The 18,636-nt window shown below is 39.3% G+C and overlaps 1 protein-coding gene across 3 annotated transcripts in view; it reads left to right on the forward strand.

Moving 5' to 3' along the window:
* Positions 1 to 18,636, forward strand: part of LOC134741646 (phospholipid-transporting ATPase VA) — a 79,427-nt gene that overhangs the window by 40,971 nt on the left and 19,820 nt on the right. For all 3 annotated transcript variants that reach the window (XM_063674499.1, XM_063674501.1, XM_063674500.1), the window contains exons 2-4: positions 9,165 to 9,369; positions 16,863 to 17,681; positions 18,190 to 18,332. In XM_063674499.1, the coding sequence (XP_063530569.1) occupies positions 9,165 to 9,369; positions 16,863 to 17,681; positions 18,190 to 18,332 (1,167 nt within the window). The remainder of the gene's footprint in view (positions 1 to 9,164; positions 9,370 to 16,862; positions 17,682 to 18,189; positions 18,333 to 18,636) is intronic.

An 18,636-nucleotide genomic window follows, 5' to 3' on the forward strand; every position in this document is an offset into this window, starting at 1 on the left:
TTGGTTAGCTTTTCAGTAAGGGTTAGTCAAAGGTAAGGGTATGAATGGGCTTGCAGTTCAAAAGGGAAAGTCTTTCAATGTGTTAGCCGTGTTTAAGTGTCGCCCATTGAAAGGGTTTTATCGCGGAAAGGGTTGTCCGGTCCCTGCTTAGAGTTCGAGGAAATGAAAGTTCAACGAATTCAATTTTCTCCAGAAATTACTTCAAAACAAGTGACAATTTCTCTGAAAACGACTTAATTTCAACGTAATTTTGATACTTAAACAATCTACAACATTTGCTGAAACTATTCTTATACATCAATTTGTATAATTACCACCATAATTTTTTGATGAATTTTTAAAAACTGCCCCTTCTCTTCATATATTACCGGTGACGCACGCTCGCGACCTCATTATTAAAAGATAAGATGAGAAGACGTGCTAAAAGAAACCAATACTTGTTATTTAGATATTACGTAACAAAACGTGTATAATTTCAACGACAAAATCTATCAATTTTACATTTTTGCTCCAAAATCGACACCGGCCTCTTAACCCATGCACAGATATAAATAACACCGATCTACATATATGCAAACAAGCTGTCCTGGAGCAGAGCACGAAGGCAGCTTTGCGATCTAGTTACATAGTTACATTATTCGAGTATGTACGAGAGTACCTACTACAGAATAATTTATTTTCCGATTAAACCATTAATTTTTCATAAAACTTAGCATCCTCTTATAACCGTTGTTAAATTTTTCTAACAAAAAGAAATGCCAAAATATATAACGGATAGGGAGAAACGATTATTAACGGTTTGTTGGATTTGACAGACGATTATGTATATAGGTAACGCCATAAGTATTTAATACGCTTTTATGGCCGTACTTTACCACATTATTACTTTTTATAAGCAATAATGTATGGAGAGGCAAAGATTACAAAACAATTCTTTCTTGGCAATGATACTTTTAAGAAAATAGTAGCCACAGGTGTTTTCACTTAACTGTGTCCCATTAACGGGCGGTTAGCAAACGCCATCAAAAATGACGATCTATGTCAAACCCCATACATTTTGTCAGAAATGTGATACAGGTAGACGTAAATTAAACACAACTTATGCGCTTTAAAGTACACGTTAAAATGAAAATGCCCACACACGGCATTATTTTCATTGGAAAGACCGTCTCAATAAACCGTTCGAATATCCGGCAGTCAGTATAGGTAATTAGCAGTATTTGCCATCACGCGTGATAAATCACATTAATGAGTACCTGGTCGCATTGTCAACGGGTCGAGCAGTGAGGCCAGTGAATGTCCCGACCTTCACATTGCCTGCGAGTCCGCGAGATCCGCCACGTACACGTAACGATGACATAGGTATACTTCCACAGATTTAGCTTCGACTCACCTACTACATACCGGATCGGAGAAAGTGAAGCGCCAGATAGCAAATACTTGTACCGTGTACGGACGTCAGGCGCAGGCGCACCAGAATACTCCTATTCAGTCGCGCTCTTTGTTTACGCAAAACACTAGTTACGTTATTGTATCTTATTTATTACTTTTTTACTTTTAAATGATGGTTTTGAATGATAAATATTTAATTTCCCGGTTTTAAATTAAACTTTTAATTTAAAACCGGATAAATATTTAATAACATAAACTTTGAATCAATTTGCTTTGTTTTGGTTTGATATTTTACAGTTAGTATTTACCTTGTGTTGGTGTGGTGAAAAAATTTGTGTTCCACTCGGTGGCAAAATTTGTTTAACCCTCGTGCCTTGAAACCCTCGCAACGCTCAGGATTCCATTGTTCGAACCACTCGCTACGCTCGTGGTTCAGTTTTTGAATCATTCGCTTGCTCAGATGTCCATATTAGCACGAAAGGTTAAACAACAACTTTGCCCCCTTGTAAAACAAATAACTATTGTGGTCGGGTTTTTTTAAGTTTGAAGGAAAAAGTTTTATTTAATCACAACAGGAACTAGATTGACAATAATATACTTGTGGTTAAAAAAAGATTGCTTGTAGTTGAGCGCTATGTATGTGTGATATTGTGTGATCCATAAAAATATATTTACAAATTCATATTTGTAACATAAAACATAAAAAGAAATTGATTTCACTGTACAACGTTTGTTTACACGTGTAATGTGTACATACTGTAACGTAAAGAAGGGGTGTTAAGACGATATATTTGGACTCTTTAGCTGTCACTAATTATACCTATAGGCATTTGATGCCTAGTGTAAAGTAGTCACATAAAAAAGTGTATAGTGACCGATTATCAGGATCAGGATATTTTATATTGATCCATTGCCAAAATGACGGTGCGAAAATTTTCCTTCATAGGCGAGTAAATCCTTTAGTGCCTTTTCACAAGTGTTAGTTGGAGCCGTGACGTGACTGACGTCCCTCCCCCCGCGACCCTCCGGTTTACTCGAATGTTTGATGACAGCTTGCATCATCGAATTCATCGATCACAGAGCAAACCGACAAAATAATTACACCTATTGGTTTTTAGAGAATATCTTTACGTTAGAAGTACAGTCATGTTTCAAATCAAATTTTTAGTAATGCTGACGTCATTATAGTCCTTCAAAACGCCGTATACGTAAGATTTTACGGACGTATTTATGGTGGTGATGTAACAGTTGATTAAGATAGGCTCGATGGTGTTTACCAAGCCGAACTAACAAGTAACTTTAACTATTTCGTCGTTCGCTTGGCTGATTGAGTTTTCAACAACATTACCTATGAAATTTCGATTTGTAACCCCCGACCCGACGCAAAAAGAGGGGTGTTATAAATTTGACGCCAATGTCTGTCTGTCTGTCTGTGGCATCGTAGCTCTCCAACGGATGGGCCGATTTCGATGTTTTTTTTTTTACGTGAAAGCGAGTTGCTTTGCGGTGGTTCTTAGCAATCTAAGCATGTTTCATATACTCGTAAATCGATCCAGCAGTTTGTATATAAGGCATTTTTTGGCATAAAATGGATTTTGTTGGCATATAGCGTAGGGTTTTATTTTATTTATTTTATTTAATATATATTGTAATAATAATAGCCAGTAAGTTTTCAATAACCGGCCAAGTGCGAGTCGGACTACGCAAGAACCACCATTACGCAAGAAACGGCAAAAAAATCATGTTTGTTGTATGGGAATTGGGAGCCCCACTTAAATTATTATTTTATCATGTTTTTAGTATTTGTTGTTATAGAGCGGCAACAGAAATACATCATCTGTGAAAATTTCAACTGTCTAGCTATCACGGTTCATGAGATACAGCCTGGTGACAGACGGACAGACAGACAGACAGCGGAGTCTTATTAATATCATAATATATTTGCTAAGAAAATGGAATAGTACCGTTTGTTTGAGAATTCAGACTTTTTTCTGCAGAGATGACGGACACCCCTGCATAGATATTTGTTTGCAAGGGGGTCAACTATCTCTGCAGCTGACTGTATATACCTTTATTGCATACTTGCATAAACTATATATATAAGTTAGTACGTCAGACATCGGGTTCAAAAACCTGCATGCCCTATTTCTACAGCTTCTAAATATTAAGGCAATTTGCGTTCGACGGGTGACTTGATACAATTACTGGAGCATTGGCGTCGGCGGGGCTTTCCTGGAAGTTTGTTGATGTTACCCTTGTTTTGTACAAACTCTAGCCAAGCAAAAATTTTACGGAAAATTATTTTCACGTCTAAATACATAAGCAAACAATTCCGTTCCGTTACATACTGACAACGCTCACGTGTATGTGTAAATATTCTTTAATTAAACTGACTTAACACTCTACGTAGCATGTCACGGTGGACAATTGCAGTCAATTGCGTCAGTTCAGATTTGCCACGAGGAGTCTAGGTTTTGTCTCTTTACTCATCCATTGGTCACGTCCACTCTTGACACGCTTTCCAATATTTCTTCATATATCTCGCCTCGGTCACCGGTGTAATGAGTAATGACTGACGTGTAAATATAATAACCAGCACATTTATTTTAGTACAACAAACCTTACTGTGCCGCTCGCAACCACCGAATTCCCGGGACCTTCACCAGGTCGTAGCTCCATCTCGTTGGAGTCCTACCGGCAGTTCGTCTTCCGGTACGCGGACGCCACTCCAGAACCTTAACCTTAACCTTAACCTCCACAGGATCGGTCGGAGTGGCGAGCCTTGGGGGAGGCCTATGTCCAGCAGTGGACGTCTATCGGCTGACATGATGATGATGATGATGAAACCTTACTTAGTGGTGAATTGATTTAGTAACAAGTGCGAGTCGGACTCGCGCACGAAGGGTTCCTTACCATTACGCAAAAAACGGCAAAAAAATCACGTTTGTTGTATGGGAGCCCCCCTTAAATATTCATTTTATTCTGTTTTTAGTATTTGTTGTTATAGCGGCAACAGAAATACACCATCTGTGAAAATTTCAACTGTCTAGCTATCACGGTTCGTGAGATACAGCCTGGTGACAGACGGACAACGGAGTCTTAGTAATGGGGTCCCGTTTTTTTGACTTTTTACAGGTTTCATTTGTATACAGTACCGGCCAATAATATATCACCTTTAAGTGTTTTGTATAAGCTTGTATAAAGTAAACAATATAGGTTAGTTTGTAGATTGCATAATTTACTAGTCATTTTATACTAATATATAATGAATATTGCAATGAAATACTGTGAATTACAATAGGATACTCAGCATATTACTAAAAAAACTCTAGCAATAAAATGAAGTTAACAATACATTTAAAAAACACCGCCATGAAAAAACCATTACATGAGACCAATTTTTCTCATCGCCCGTATAAAGGAATACTACTAGACTACCTAAAGCAGTGAGGTGGAAGTCACTCAAAATATAAAAAAGTTATACTGTAAAAACATGGAGGTGATATATTATTGGCAGGTACTGTATACCTAGTACACTAAAGAGCAATGAAACCGGGCCACTTTGTATCAAAACTTACATATAAAGTGACCCTGGCCACAGATTAATAAATAGTTACTATGTAACCCTGGCCTTAATATGCAACCGTCAGCAAACCTCCAAGCAAGCGTGCGAACTGCGAAATCTAAAGTTCCGCCCCTCGATTCGTTAATTTAACGCTAAGTTTATTCATCCTGCTTTCCACTGGCAATTCAGCGCCAACTGCGAATTAGACCTCGGCAACTAGACTCTCAGGGGAACCAAGACAATGATCTGGATATGACCAAGGTACCTTACACCATTTGACAATGCTTGTTTGACTCTGGCCTTTTACCTTAGGTAACACTATTAGAACAGTGACAGAAGTATATTGTCACGTAGGTACCTGTCTACTCGTAGTCGCTCGCGTCGAAGCATGGTCCTTATGACAGTTTTTGTTTTATTTGGTAATATACCTACTATAATTGTTTAAAGTCTAAACGCATCTGAATTTTACTCCCTCAAATTAGTTACATAAGTACATGTTAAAGCCCACTTCGTGAGCCTCTTTCAAGGGATACTTATGATGCTTTTAAATATGAAAACGTAGTTTTCCTTCAGAGGTTTTTAATCAGCAACTTTTGCAATTGTTTCTCGCTTAGCGGTAATACTTGACAGACCAATAGTTGTGTGTCACAGATAAAACCTATATATCCGCCTTACGCGCGAAAAGGAATGCTTTTGGCGGGCTTTGGAAGTATGCGTAACCCCGTCATAATTAATAACATTACAATTACCTAATGTTGGTACATTGTATTACATTAGCCATACTATATTATATTAACAAGAAATAATTCTGTGTTGACAGATACTAGATACAATGTTTAGCCGTCACGTTAGGCCTGGGATAATGATATACTCTATAATAGTAGTACAGTACAGACAGAATATGAAAATACTAACACATGCTATGAGTAGTAGAAGCATTATAGTAGGGCTGAAACATGCGTTTACCGAATGATACATATTAACCTTTTAACCGCCGTAGACTGATATATGCCTAGACATACAAAATCGGGTTCATTTCGCAGCGGTCTGATAAATAAGACAAAACTTCGTACCGCCGGCGACACGAGCACGCTCGATGAAAAATTCTATGGCGGTTAAAAGGTTAAATTCTCAAATCACTATCGCTGCGCTGAGTTACTCGTCCCATTGTCTGTTGCTCCCATGCCTACGGGTTCCAACACTTCCAACTGTAGACAGTGACAAGTGTCACAACAAAGGATACAGAGCCGTGACTAAAAGCTCTGATGTCACAGTGCGATATGAAATGAAGGAAAACGTTAGAAAGCCGGTACGTAAACAGCGAAGAGTGGGTTATCAGCTCTCAAATCACTTTCGTTGTACTGAACGGGTCGCGATCGCGGCCCATTGTCTGCGACGATGTTTATTAAGGTTCCGCGACGTAGTTATCGCGGACCTTACCACCGCGCCGCTGGCCAAGAAGGACTCATTGCTGTTACTGCTTAAAAGTCATTTTGTTTTGAACGCCGGACTGGGTCAATGTTGTTCCCACCGTTGTGTTGCCATTCTTTACTTGCGTCGTGGCTCGTTCTCTTTAGAGTACGCTTTGTTATAAACTTATGAGTGTTATGACGAGTACAGTTCTCAAACGTGACGTTTTCTTTGTTGTGTGTGATTCGGTTGTTGGTTGCCTATGTTAATTTTTAAAGAACAATTGTTGGTTATGTTGATTTATAATTAAATCTTTATTGTAGTAGCGCCTTACTAAAAAAACCCTGTAGCTATATCCACTTTTGCTTGAATATGGCACAAATTGTTAAATTTTCATGCTTTGATTTTCCAATGCTTTTTGTTGAGCACGCAAAAACATTTTCGTGCTCATTTTTACCCGACCGCAACGCAAAGGAGGGTAATGTCTTTTATTATCAAAAATCAGCTACCACCTTTTATTATCAGGATTAGAAAAACTGTAAGTGAGTAATCATAACATTGATAGCAGTTAAATTTAATCATCTATGTAAATTCTCATCATGAGAAGGCATAGAGTCACGCAACGCAAATAAAAGTAAGTTGGAGTAATCCCGTGGAGTAATCATTGGTATCATTACTCAATTTGTCTTAGATATAATTATCTTTATTGACAAGTAGATCTAGATAATGTATTCAGAGAACATGTAAAAACGTTAAAGATTTTTTTAATACAGTTGCTCAAAAAGTGCTACTTTACTTAGCTGTTTAGCGTGCGGAAAGTTGGTATTCGCGAACTAGTGCTTTTTACTTTTCCATTTTTTTTAAATTTATACTTGTTCCAATTCATAACTTACTTATTGATGAATGTTAATATTAGTGTCCTTTAAACGTCGTAATCAACATAAAAACCTACTAACCTATTAACATGTAAGAATACGAATAATTACCTCTTCATCATTATAACACGTTTATTTTTTAATATTGAAGATTGAAAAACCGTTCTTAATAAGTTATCTGAATGGAACGGAATAGCTATGGAAGGTAGAGGTAGGAATAGCTGCCGAAACGCCTGTCAAAGAAGAGACGTTTTTTTCTAAGGCAACATTCGATATTGTTTTTATTCCTTACTTGTTGTTTTTCTTACCTTTTCGCAACTGTATTAAAAAACGTCGTTCGATACACGTGCGGAAGTGTCATTCTTCACTCGTCCCGAGTCTTGCCACTTGCCTACGGCTCGTGGCAAGATATCTCGGTACTCGTGCTGCTACTAATACTTCCCGCACTAGAATCGAAATGTACTATTTTGTGAAGAAAACTATTTCATTGCCAATAGGTTCATTTCACGATACTAATAAATGTCATTTTAAATTAGCATAGTGATCTCTTGAACTATTAGCAACCCCAAAAACCTAAATACATCGTCCCAACGGACGAAATTACCCCTGCCCGCATGATTATAAAAACCAACCGTAGCGCACTGAAAAGAAAACATTTATCGGGAAATCCCCTCGTAAATAACACGACTCAACTATAGTCTGTCAAATCACTTTGTCAGTAGAAAAAGGCGCGATTTTTTATTTTATTTTATGGGACAATAAGACAAACTCGTCGCGCCTACGTTTTTTAAATTTACCCTTTTTTTCTACTTGATAGACTATAGTTGGGGTATAAAATAAAGCTCGACGTTTCGTAGGCTTCCTAGCCTAGCTTTAACAGTTCTTGTAGATGTACGGAATCCTTCTCTAATATAAGGCTCAAAGTCGGTCGATCTTAATAGCTCGTTGCGTCACCTGTTGCTTTTGTCGAGCCGTTTGTTTACTGTGGAACGAAAACCGAGACACTACCGCCGGCCCTAATATAATACAACCTAATATAATCGATTACTGCTTCAAGAGATTTGACAAAGAATTGTACAAGTTAAACAAATAAATAGGTACGTGTACCAGGGGCTCATACGATTCATGGATTAGTACACTCAAAATTTAAACAACCAACTTAATATTTATAAAAATATAACATGGGTCCTTGACCCTCAAAGACAAGGTGCCTTAATTATTGGATGGCTCAAATATATCGAACTTATTCAAGTTAATGACGAGCATGTTTTGTTAGCCTTCGTCCAACAGAACTAATGGAGGCTTTGAATTTGATCTGGATTTGTTTTCGATATAATTTGTCAGCTGTCAATAGTGACATTTCTGGTTGAGGAATGATTACCGAGTACAATGTTTTATATTTACAATTGTTTCTGTCTTATATAAAACAATGCACATAACTACTTTAACAGTGGTAGAGTTTACAAGTTTTCCGCATAAATAGCAGCACAGTGTTGACTCCTCTAATGTCGTTTCTATGAACATACTGAACTCAATTAACTTTTTTATATGGAAATACCTACCGATTACTTACTTTTCAAATCCAACATTAACCACTCCAGGGGCCTATTGCATAATAAAATACAAGCAAATAGTATTAGTCATGTGATTTTGTATGTTAAATCACTAGGTAATAGTATTACCTAGTGATTTAACATACAAAATCACATGACTTATATTTTGTTATGCAATCCGTATGCAAGGTGTATTATTTCTTCTCTAATTGTAATACAAGTTCGCTTATGAAATGAATGCTAAATTATTATTGTAATGTAATAACAATGATCTTGTCTAATATGTACAACCTAAGTATAATCTTCATTTTCATGATCGCTATAATGAACCTACATTTCAAAGTGACAACCTGTGTCTCTTTTGCGCAGGAACGTGGACCGATACGTGCGAGTGAAATGGCGCGACGTGCGCGTGGGTGACCTGGTGCACCTGTCCAACAACGAAGCGGTGCCCGCGGACATGGTGCTCCTCCACACCTCTAACCCTCTGGGGATCTGCTACCTCGACACCTGCAACCTCGACGGCGAGACCAACCTCAAGCAGAGGATGCTACCGCCCGGTTTTTTAGAAATGGTAACAATCTCGCATATCTTGGAGTGGCCTAGCAAAAGTTAATGGGGTTGGCCGGTCGAAATTATTAGTAGATGGCGCCAGCATAGCTTGCCCTGTCAAACCCTAGTGTCCTCTCCTGTGTCAAATTTTTGTTTTTTTAATGCCCTGGATGCCAGCCCTTTAAGCCAAATCTCATAGAAAAAGGGGCGAGTTATGATGGCGCCATCTCTGCAAACCTTTGACAGTTGCCAACTTCATTGCCCATTCCATTCCATCCAAAACCTAAATGTTAAAATTAAAACCAAATTCAATATAATTTTTAAGAAAAAAAAAACCGACTTCAATGGGGGATGCCGTTGAAAGGTTACTTATTGTTGATGGTGCACTTAGATTCCAGACAATGAAATGGAAAAGACAGCATCTTTTGCCTAATTATGTAGAAAAGGAGGTAAAACCACCCACTTTTCTAGTAGCATTTCGTTTCTGTAAGGGTCGCAGTTCTAACCTAACCTAAGAACCCAAGTTCTGATAGCATTTCCTTTCTGTAAGGGTCACAGTTCTAACCTAACCTAACCCACTTTTCTGATAGCAGTTCGGTTTTGTGAGGATCGCAGTTCAAAGCTAAGCGTGGGTGGGTACCCACCTAACCCACTTTTCTAGTAGCATTTCCGAGTCCGGGTCTGGGTTCAGGTTTAGGTTCAAGACCATGTCCAGATCCGAGTCCGGGTCCATGTCCGGCTGTCCGGGTCCAAGCTTGGGTCCGAGATCGATCTGGGTCCGGGTCCGAGTCGGGGTCCGGGTTCAAGTCCGGGTCGGAGTTCGGTCCGGGTCCGGGACCGAGTTGGGGTCCATGTCCAGACCCAGGTCCGAGACCGGGTCCAAGTTTGGGTCTGGGTCCATAACGAAGAGAATAAATCGCCAAATGTGAACTATGTATCGTTAAAGAGTTCCATTCTGATCATCATCAGCAGTTCCACTTCATCAAATGTCACTTTTTTAAATGTAAGTGCTTGATTTGTTGATGAAAATACTAAAATCACTATATGTATGCCTTTAACATTTGAGGAGTTCCCTCGATTCCTCATGGATCCCATTATCAGAACTGCGTTTTGGCAGAAACGACGCATAGTTCACGTATGGCGATTTGTCCTCTTCGTTATGTTTGTTAAGCAAGTTAGGTTTTCAAGAAACATTTTTGTCAAGCTCGAGTTCTGAGGATGGGATCCATGAGGAATCGAGGGAACTCCTCAAATGTAAAAGGCATACATATAGTGATTTTTGTATTTTTATCAACAAATCCAGCATTTCCATTTTAAAAAGTGACATTTGATGAAGTGGAACTGCTGATGATGATCAGAATGGAACTCTTTAATGACGCATAGTTTACGTTTGGCGATTTGTCCTCTTCTTTATGTTTCTTAAGCAACTTAAGTTTTTAAGACATATTTTTGTCAAGCTCGAGTTTTGATGATGAGACTCATGAGGAACCGAGGGAATTCCTCAAATGTGAAAGGCATACATATTGTGATTTTTGTATTTTTATCAACAAATCCAGCATTTACAATTAAAAAAGTGACAATTGATGAAGTGGAACTGCTGATGATGATCAGAATGAAACTCTTCAATGACACATAGTTCACGTTTGGCGATTTGTTCTCTTCCTTATGGACCCAGACCCAAACTTGGACCCGGACTCGGACCCGGACCCGGGTCTGGACATGGACCCCATCTCGGATCCGGACCCAGACCGAACTTTGATCCAAACTTGGACCCGGACACGGACGCGGACTCGGATCCGGACCCAGGTCCGGACCTGGAAATGCTACTAGAAAAGTGGGTTAGGTTAGGTTAGAGTTAGAACTGTGACCCTTAAGGTGACTGTCCGTTTCCAACCGCAGCTGCACTGCTGCTCCGACACTACTGCGGCGGCCCAAACGCGTCGGTGTTATTGTCAATTTCCATAGTGAAATGAATGACGATATCGACTGCACGTAATATGGTGATTTTAACGTTTTCCCGACCGCAGCTGCACTACTGCTCCGACACGTCGGTGTTATTGTCAATTTCCATAGTAAAATGAATGACAAGACCGACTGCACGTAGCATGGCCATTTTTGCGTATTTGGTGTATTATTACAACTGCGGCTGCAGACCGCACGTCAAATCTGTCATTTGCACTGAATTGTCTTTGATCACAGATATTAGTAGTTTTAAGCAAAGAGAATATAACCACTACGTTCTAAGGAGTTATTACACCCACGGATAAACAACCCCGATGGTACCGTCGCCATATATCGCAGATATATCGGGGCGGCCAAGGAGCTCGCAGATATCTGAACACGCCTTTATTGTCAAGGCGCTAAAGTGCATGTTCAGATATATTTAGCACCTCGGTCGCTCCGACATATCTGATGGCGACTGTAGTACTACTGTAAACTTTTTTGCTAATCTATATCGAGCCATACGAGTATCACAGAGCCAGTTAGGAAACTAGAATGATAGGTCCGAAAAAGAGAGTGTCAAATTCGGAAGTTAACTATAGTCTAACCCTTCGAGCAACACCGGCTTCCGACACGTCGGAAGGGAGGAGCCCAAGCGATATCTTACCGTACAAATCGTTCTGCCATTTTTTGCGGGGGAAAACGTGCACACAGTCGCACTTCTCACTCACTACTTGCAAAATCCAATCTCTAATTAGGATTGTTAATTTTTTTTTAATGTTCTATTTCGAAAACCATTTCGAGATATTAGGTTTTTAAACAGTTTCCGACATTTGCTGCGATATAATAATCGAGGATTGAAGATATTTCAACAAACCTTTGACCTTCTCGCGAGGCTGAATATAATAATGTCATCGTATAGTAAAAGTTATCGAACCATAGTAAATAAATCCGTCACTCACGTAATTGTCAAAGATGTCATTGTCATCAATTGTCATAATAAAAAAATTCAGTTAAACTGCTAGTTTCTTACGATTTGATTTATAATTTTTAATACCTAAACAGTAGATTTTGATTGCTTAATATATCAAAAACCTTGTTTCCACTTGTGGGAATGATTTACAAAAATTAAAGTCCGCGAAGACCTACGTGAAAGACGGTGTTGTCGTGAAGTAAATGTGGAATGGAATACTTCAAGTGTTACACACAATATTGCTGTGAGGATCACGTCGATGTAAGTATAAAATTAATATTATTTTACTACGAATATTTAAAAGTCCATTTTGGTGGTCGGGTCACTATTACCTATTTATTTTCTGTGATGATGTGGCCAGAATATCTAAAGACAAACCGTTTAACACAGCTTGTCCGCTACTAGCTCCGTTTTACTGATTTGAAGTTAAATTCAACAAACAGACATAATGGACAGACATAATGTATGTAAGAAATACATATATGTAACTTGCAAGCAATAAATCATATACATACAAAAATACATAGTTATATTCAAAATACAACATGAAACTGAAAAGATAATTTCTAATTTCCAGGTACCTACAAGTTGCAGTTCAAGGCTCAAGCTGCTGATATCACGATCATGGCGGACAAAACTAAAGTTAATAAAGAGTTGTGAAAAATAAAACATGTCTTATTTTTTACTTTTTTATTAATTTACGAAAAACCTGTTTCCCAAAAAAGTGTATACATTATATGTTCAACATGTTCTGCACGTAAGGTTGACATTGAGGGCTTTGTTTAGTAGCATTCAGTTGAAGTTGATTTAGGTTCTACTCTTGTTGATCCAGAAAATAATTGTATAGTTTATTATTAAATCTATGCCCACGCCCAGGCACTATTCTTGCTATAACTTTACATTCTCCGCCTTCTCTAGAAATTTGTACATTATATACATCCAATAAAACTAAGGTATATAACTTAAGGCAGATTTGTGGAATCAGCTTTCACAAATTTAGCGTATTTTGAGATTATTGATTTAGGGATTCAAATAATACGACGATATTATTTATAGATTCATTAAATAAACTGTTCTTTTATTTTTTTGTAGTTTTGCGAGGATAGCTATAAGCTCGACAGGGCACGAGCGATAGAGAGGCAAATAGAATACCGAATATCCGGCAAAGTGGCCAAATACCGAATAGTTGCCGAATATTCCTGGCAACTGTAATTGTATTGTAATATATCATATTATATAATGTCGTTTATGGTGACAATTTCTCATTTTGTCATTGCAAAGCCATTCCTGAGCTAAATAAAAGAAGCAATCATTTATTTTTATTACAAGGGGCAAAGATGTTATTTAATACCTCATGGTAACATATTGATATCCAAACATACGAAACGATACAAAATTGAACCACGAGAGAAGCGAATGGTTTAAAATTTAGAATATTGACAGTTGCGGAGGTCTCAAGGCATGAGGGTTAAACAAACTGTGTTACAGTGCAACACGTAATTCTTCACACCAACACGAGGAAACCATTTATTATTCAAATTAATTTATTAAAAGTTCTTTCTATCGGCCAAGGCCAGGGAAATATCTTTCTTCATAAAGGATTTCTTGTCTCGCCCGTCAAGTTTTATATGGATGGTGCGGTCATATCATCGAGTGCCGTCGCCCATTCACACCTGCAACTGGACAATATGAAGTGTAAATTACAAATTATTTTATTCATCATACTTCACTGTTTGGTACCTAAGGAAAGTAAAATTGGCTTAATATGGATACTTAGAAAGATAAATCTGTAATATTTTGCTAACACCGAACGACTGCCTGCCCACCATTGGATAATTTTATTCTTACGTGTCGCATCGTCATCTCCAGAACCCACGAATCACTTTGCAGAAATCAATAAAAGGCCTGCTAAAAGAGCCTACCTGGCATGGTTTTGAGGGGACGTTTATTACAGACTTCTAAATCCAGCCGCACGTTTCTGACGGCCGAGTACCTATACGTGATGCAGGTGGATCAAGTGCGCACTCCCCCCGTATATATCACGAACTCCATGAGTCCCGTTTCCGTCGGATTGCTGTGTGCGGTGGTCACGCATTTAGGCAAGAGGATGGGGAAGAAAATTTCACATTGTGAACTTACCTTAATGTTAAGAATAATTTTTCCTCTGCATTAATTTTATTTGAGTAATTTGATTGTATTTCGTCAATTATTAAGTCTCATTCAATGTTGAATTGCTTTTCATTTAATCGGCAATATTATCTGAATAAAGGATCACCATTAAATATCAGATTTTTTATTAATATTGCGTAGCTGCCTTCGTCGGACTCTGACTATTGTAGAAAGGCAAACTGGTCTTCTTTTTCATGTAGCATGTAGCATTATCGTCACTCGCTTCTTCACGTAAAAAATACAAAAGTAAATTAGTATTTTATTTGTACGTCTGACATTATATGACTTGACATTGACAAGCCATCAACGAACGCTGTCGCGACTGCACGCCGCAACAGCCGCAGTCGTGCTGCTACAGTAGTGCGGCACCGCGTAACGTCGCAACTGCAGTGCAGCGGCAGTTACAAATGGACAGTCACCTTTACAGAAACGAAATGCTATCAGAAAAGTAGGTTAGGTTACAACTGCGACCCTTACAAAAACAAAATGCTACTATAAAAGTGGGTGGTTTTACCTCCTTTTCTACATTATTGGGCAATATTATAATAATTAGGCAAATAGGCAAAATTAGGCAAAAGATGAATTAGGATAATTAGGCAAAATATGCTGTCTTTTTCATTTCATTGTCTGGAATCTAAGAGTGCACCATCAACAATAAGTAAACTTTTAGCGGCTTCCCCTATTGAGTCGGTTTTTTTTTCCTTAAAAATTATTCTATCAACGTTTCAAAAAAATACGCTTGTCGTGTCTCGCTCAGAATTTCCCGCAGATGGCAGAATTTGGCCGCTTTGACCATACGGGTGGTTGTCGATTGTCGACTTAACCGACAAAATAATTGAATTTAGATCAAACGGTTGCTAATCATTATAGAAGTCAATAGTCGTATCAAAACATGAGTAAGTATGAAAAGTAGCTTGATAGCTACAAGCCTACAAGTAGGGTGGAAATAGAACGCAAGCCGGACAGCCGATGCCGAACGTAGCCAAGGGTTGTCAATTGAGCAAAGACTGCCTAGCTAGCGGCGTCTACCTCTAGTTCCCCCACTTGGGACACTGTTCTGTATCCTTATAAAAAACATATTTGAATATTTTAAATTCATTTATATACCTACATTACCTACATATTTACTGAGTGTACCTAGGTAGGTCGTCGTTGTTAAATATGCTTTTGGGTAGAACCTAAAAATTACAGTCACCATAAGATCTATCGGAACGGCCAAGGTGCTCACAAATATCTTACCACGCCTCACAAGCCCATGATTTTAGATGGCGGGTCGTTCAAGTTCCCTGTTTGACCTAATTACTACTCGGAACTATAATCACAAAAAAGAGAGGACGAATTTCGTCAACTAATAGCTACATAAGGTCAAGGCCGAACGTGTTTTTCATGCATATATAATGTCCTATAAACTCCGAGGCGTGATTACTTTGATCATTAATCATTTCCTCCACTCGGTCCGTGTCTATAGCGGATACTTGTTACCTTCCAAACGGTGTCGCCGTTCCAGCTCACCGGGCTTCCACATTTAACCTCATTGTAAGCTGACATTAATGTCGCTTTTATTACGTGATAATGGCTGTTTTTCTCGATTTTAACTGACTCATTAGCCTACTGTTCAAAATAAAAAGCTAGTAAAGATACTTAAGTTTAACACAAACATGCTAATCTTTTTGATGTGGATGGCATTACATTTTGTCTGTAGAGTTCTAAAAGACGTAGCGTGGGAACACTTTCTCCGATATAAGCGACACAAAGCCAAATCGGAAATGATGGCCGCAAGCGGGTTGCATCAACGTGAATTACGAACTATTAAAGTTCTAAGCAATTAAAACGAGATTAACGACAGGTGTCATGCACGACGCACGACGAATGATGCCTTCAATTGTTTGTCACAAGATATTTCATGGTGAGTTGTATAACACGTCCGATTTACCAACCTTAGGGTCGGTTGCACCAAACTGGATGCGCTAAATTTTATTGTATGGAAAGTTTCATAGTAAACCACCGCGGCGCGCCGGGTGACGTTGATCAGTCTGTCAAGTGCGGATGGTGCAACTGGCACTTAGACTATTACCTATAGGTATATGCGTTCGTAAAACCGAATATCTATCCAAGTTCCGCATACTACGACAGATCAATGTATGAAAACTTCAGACAATGATAAATATTGTCTCTCTATTTATTGAAGTCAGATTGAAGTACCTACCTACTACATAAAAATTCACTGTCAAAAAATAATAGGTACCTATGGCGCGCCCTACTCTTTGTTACAAACTAACTGCATATGTAGTGCCTGTACCTAATATAAGCGTAGTTAATGGTCATCTCGTCTCTAACAAAAAAAAAAGAGATGAAACACGAATGTTTGAGAAATGAATTAGGTATCATTGCTTACCGTATACATTATGATATCTTTTTTTTTTTACTTTCAGCATTTAACTTTTCGTCCATCGAAGTTCAAAAGCACAGTGGAAGTGGAACGGCCCTCAACCAAGATCAACCGATTCACAGGCACCATCTCGCACCCGAACAAGGAGCGCGTGCATCTCAACTCCGACCACCTGCTGCTCCGCGAGTGCACGCTCAAGAACACCGACTTCGTGGAGGGTATCGTCGTGTACGCCGGCCACGAGACCAAGGCCATGCTCAACAACGGCGGCCCCCGCTACAAGTGCTCCAAACTTGAAAAGAAAATGAACACCGACGTTATCTGGTGCATCTTGGTCCTTCTATTCCTTTGCTGTACAGGCGCCGTCGGCTGCAAGATATTTCTCGACAAGTATTACAGCCTTCCTAACTTTCCTTATTTCATAATTACCACGAACTCCCCCGCCTACGAAGGACTGATAATATTTTGGACGTACATTATTGTCTTACAAGTTATGATACCCGTGTCGCTATACGTGACGATAGAGATGACGAAGCTGTTGCAAGTTTACCACATACACCAGGACGTGGAAATGTACGATCCGATGACGAATACTCGCGTACAGTGTAGAGCGTTAAACATCACTGAAGAATTAGGGCAAATCAAGTACCTCTTCACTGACAAGACGGGTACGCTCACCGAGAATAAGATGTTATTTCGTCGGTGTACGGTGGCGGGAGTGGACTACGACCACCCGCCGGGGCCGCCGGCGGAGCCGTCGTTGGACCTGCCGCCTATCGTCACCCCCGTCACTCACATCTCGCCCAACACCAGGATGCTTCAGCATTTGCTCGACAACAATGGAAATGAACACACTCAAAAGGTAAAATTCATTTCATTTTTAGCATGTATCTAATTAATTAAAGCAGTGACTATACATGTCAAACTGGATTTCAGGCACAAATCAACTTCTCAAACGGCAGCCATTAGTCATTATCACATTATTGAGTAAAAGTATAAGATTAGGTATACGCGTAACATCTGTCGAATGTCCCTTTATCAGGATATAATCAATCGCAATATTGCAAATAAGCTTTAGTCTGGCAAACAAGTTTTTTTAGTAACAGTAGGTAGATTTAAAAACTACATACGAGTATACTCATTCTTCTTTTTGGGGTTACAATACATACTAGTATAAGAAACTGATATATGATTATGATATATTATTATTTATTATTATTATATATATATGATTCTCTTTGTTTAAGCGCCACTGACAAACGACTTTTGCCAAACTATATCTACTTGATGGGCAGTTTAATACGAATGGTATGATCTGATTCGACCCATGAAGAGACTTGCCAGTGAAATAAACTTTGTGTTTTGTTTAGGTACGAGAGTTCATGCTGATCCTGGCGGTGTGCAACACGGTGGTGGTGTCGCAGCCGCACGTGGACGCCATGCACATGAGCGGCTCCAGCCCCGGCGACCCGGAGCCCGCGCGCTCCAACGGCACCGCTCGCTCCACCGACAAGTGAGTTGATGCTGGTCCTGACGGCGAGCGACACGGTGGTGGGTGGTGGTGTCGAAGCCGAACGTGGACGCCTTAGACGCGCGTGTCTTTAGTCCCGGCGACCGGGAACCCGCACACTCCATTGCGCCAGCCGGTCCACTGATAAGACAGTGTCCCTATAAACCTAGTGACTCGTGCCAACACGGCTAGCTTCACTTTTAATAAAACACAGAATGTGTGGGCACTCGCTCAACTCTAGTTGTTAGCTCTACGTGCACAATCCTAAAGAATGCTGCACATTAGTTTACTATATTCACAGACTAAC

This window comes from Cydia strobilella, chromosome 5 (assembly GCF_947568885.1).
Source record: "Cydia strobilella chromosome 5, ilCydStro3.1, whole genome shotgun sequence".
Classification (NCBI taxonomy): domain Eukaryota; kingdom Metazoa; phylum Arthropoda; class Insecta; order Lepidoptera; family Tortricidae; genus Cydia; species Cydia strobilella.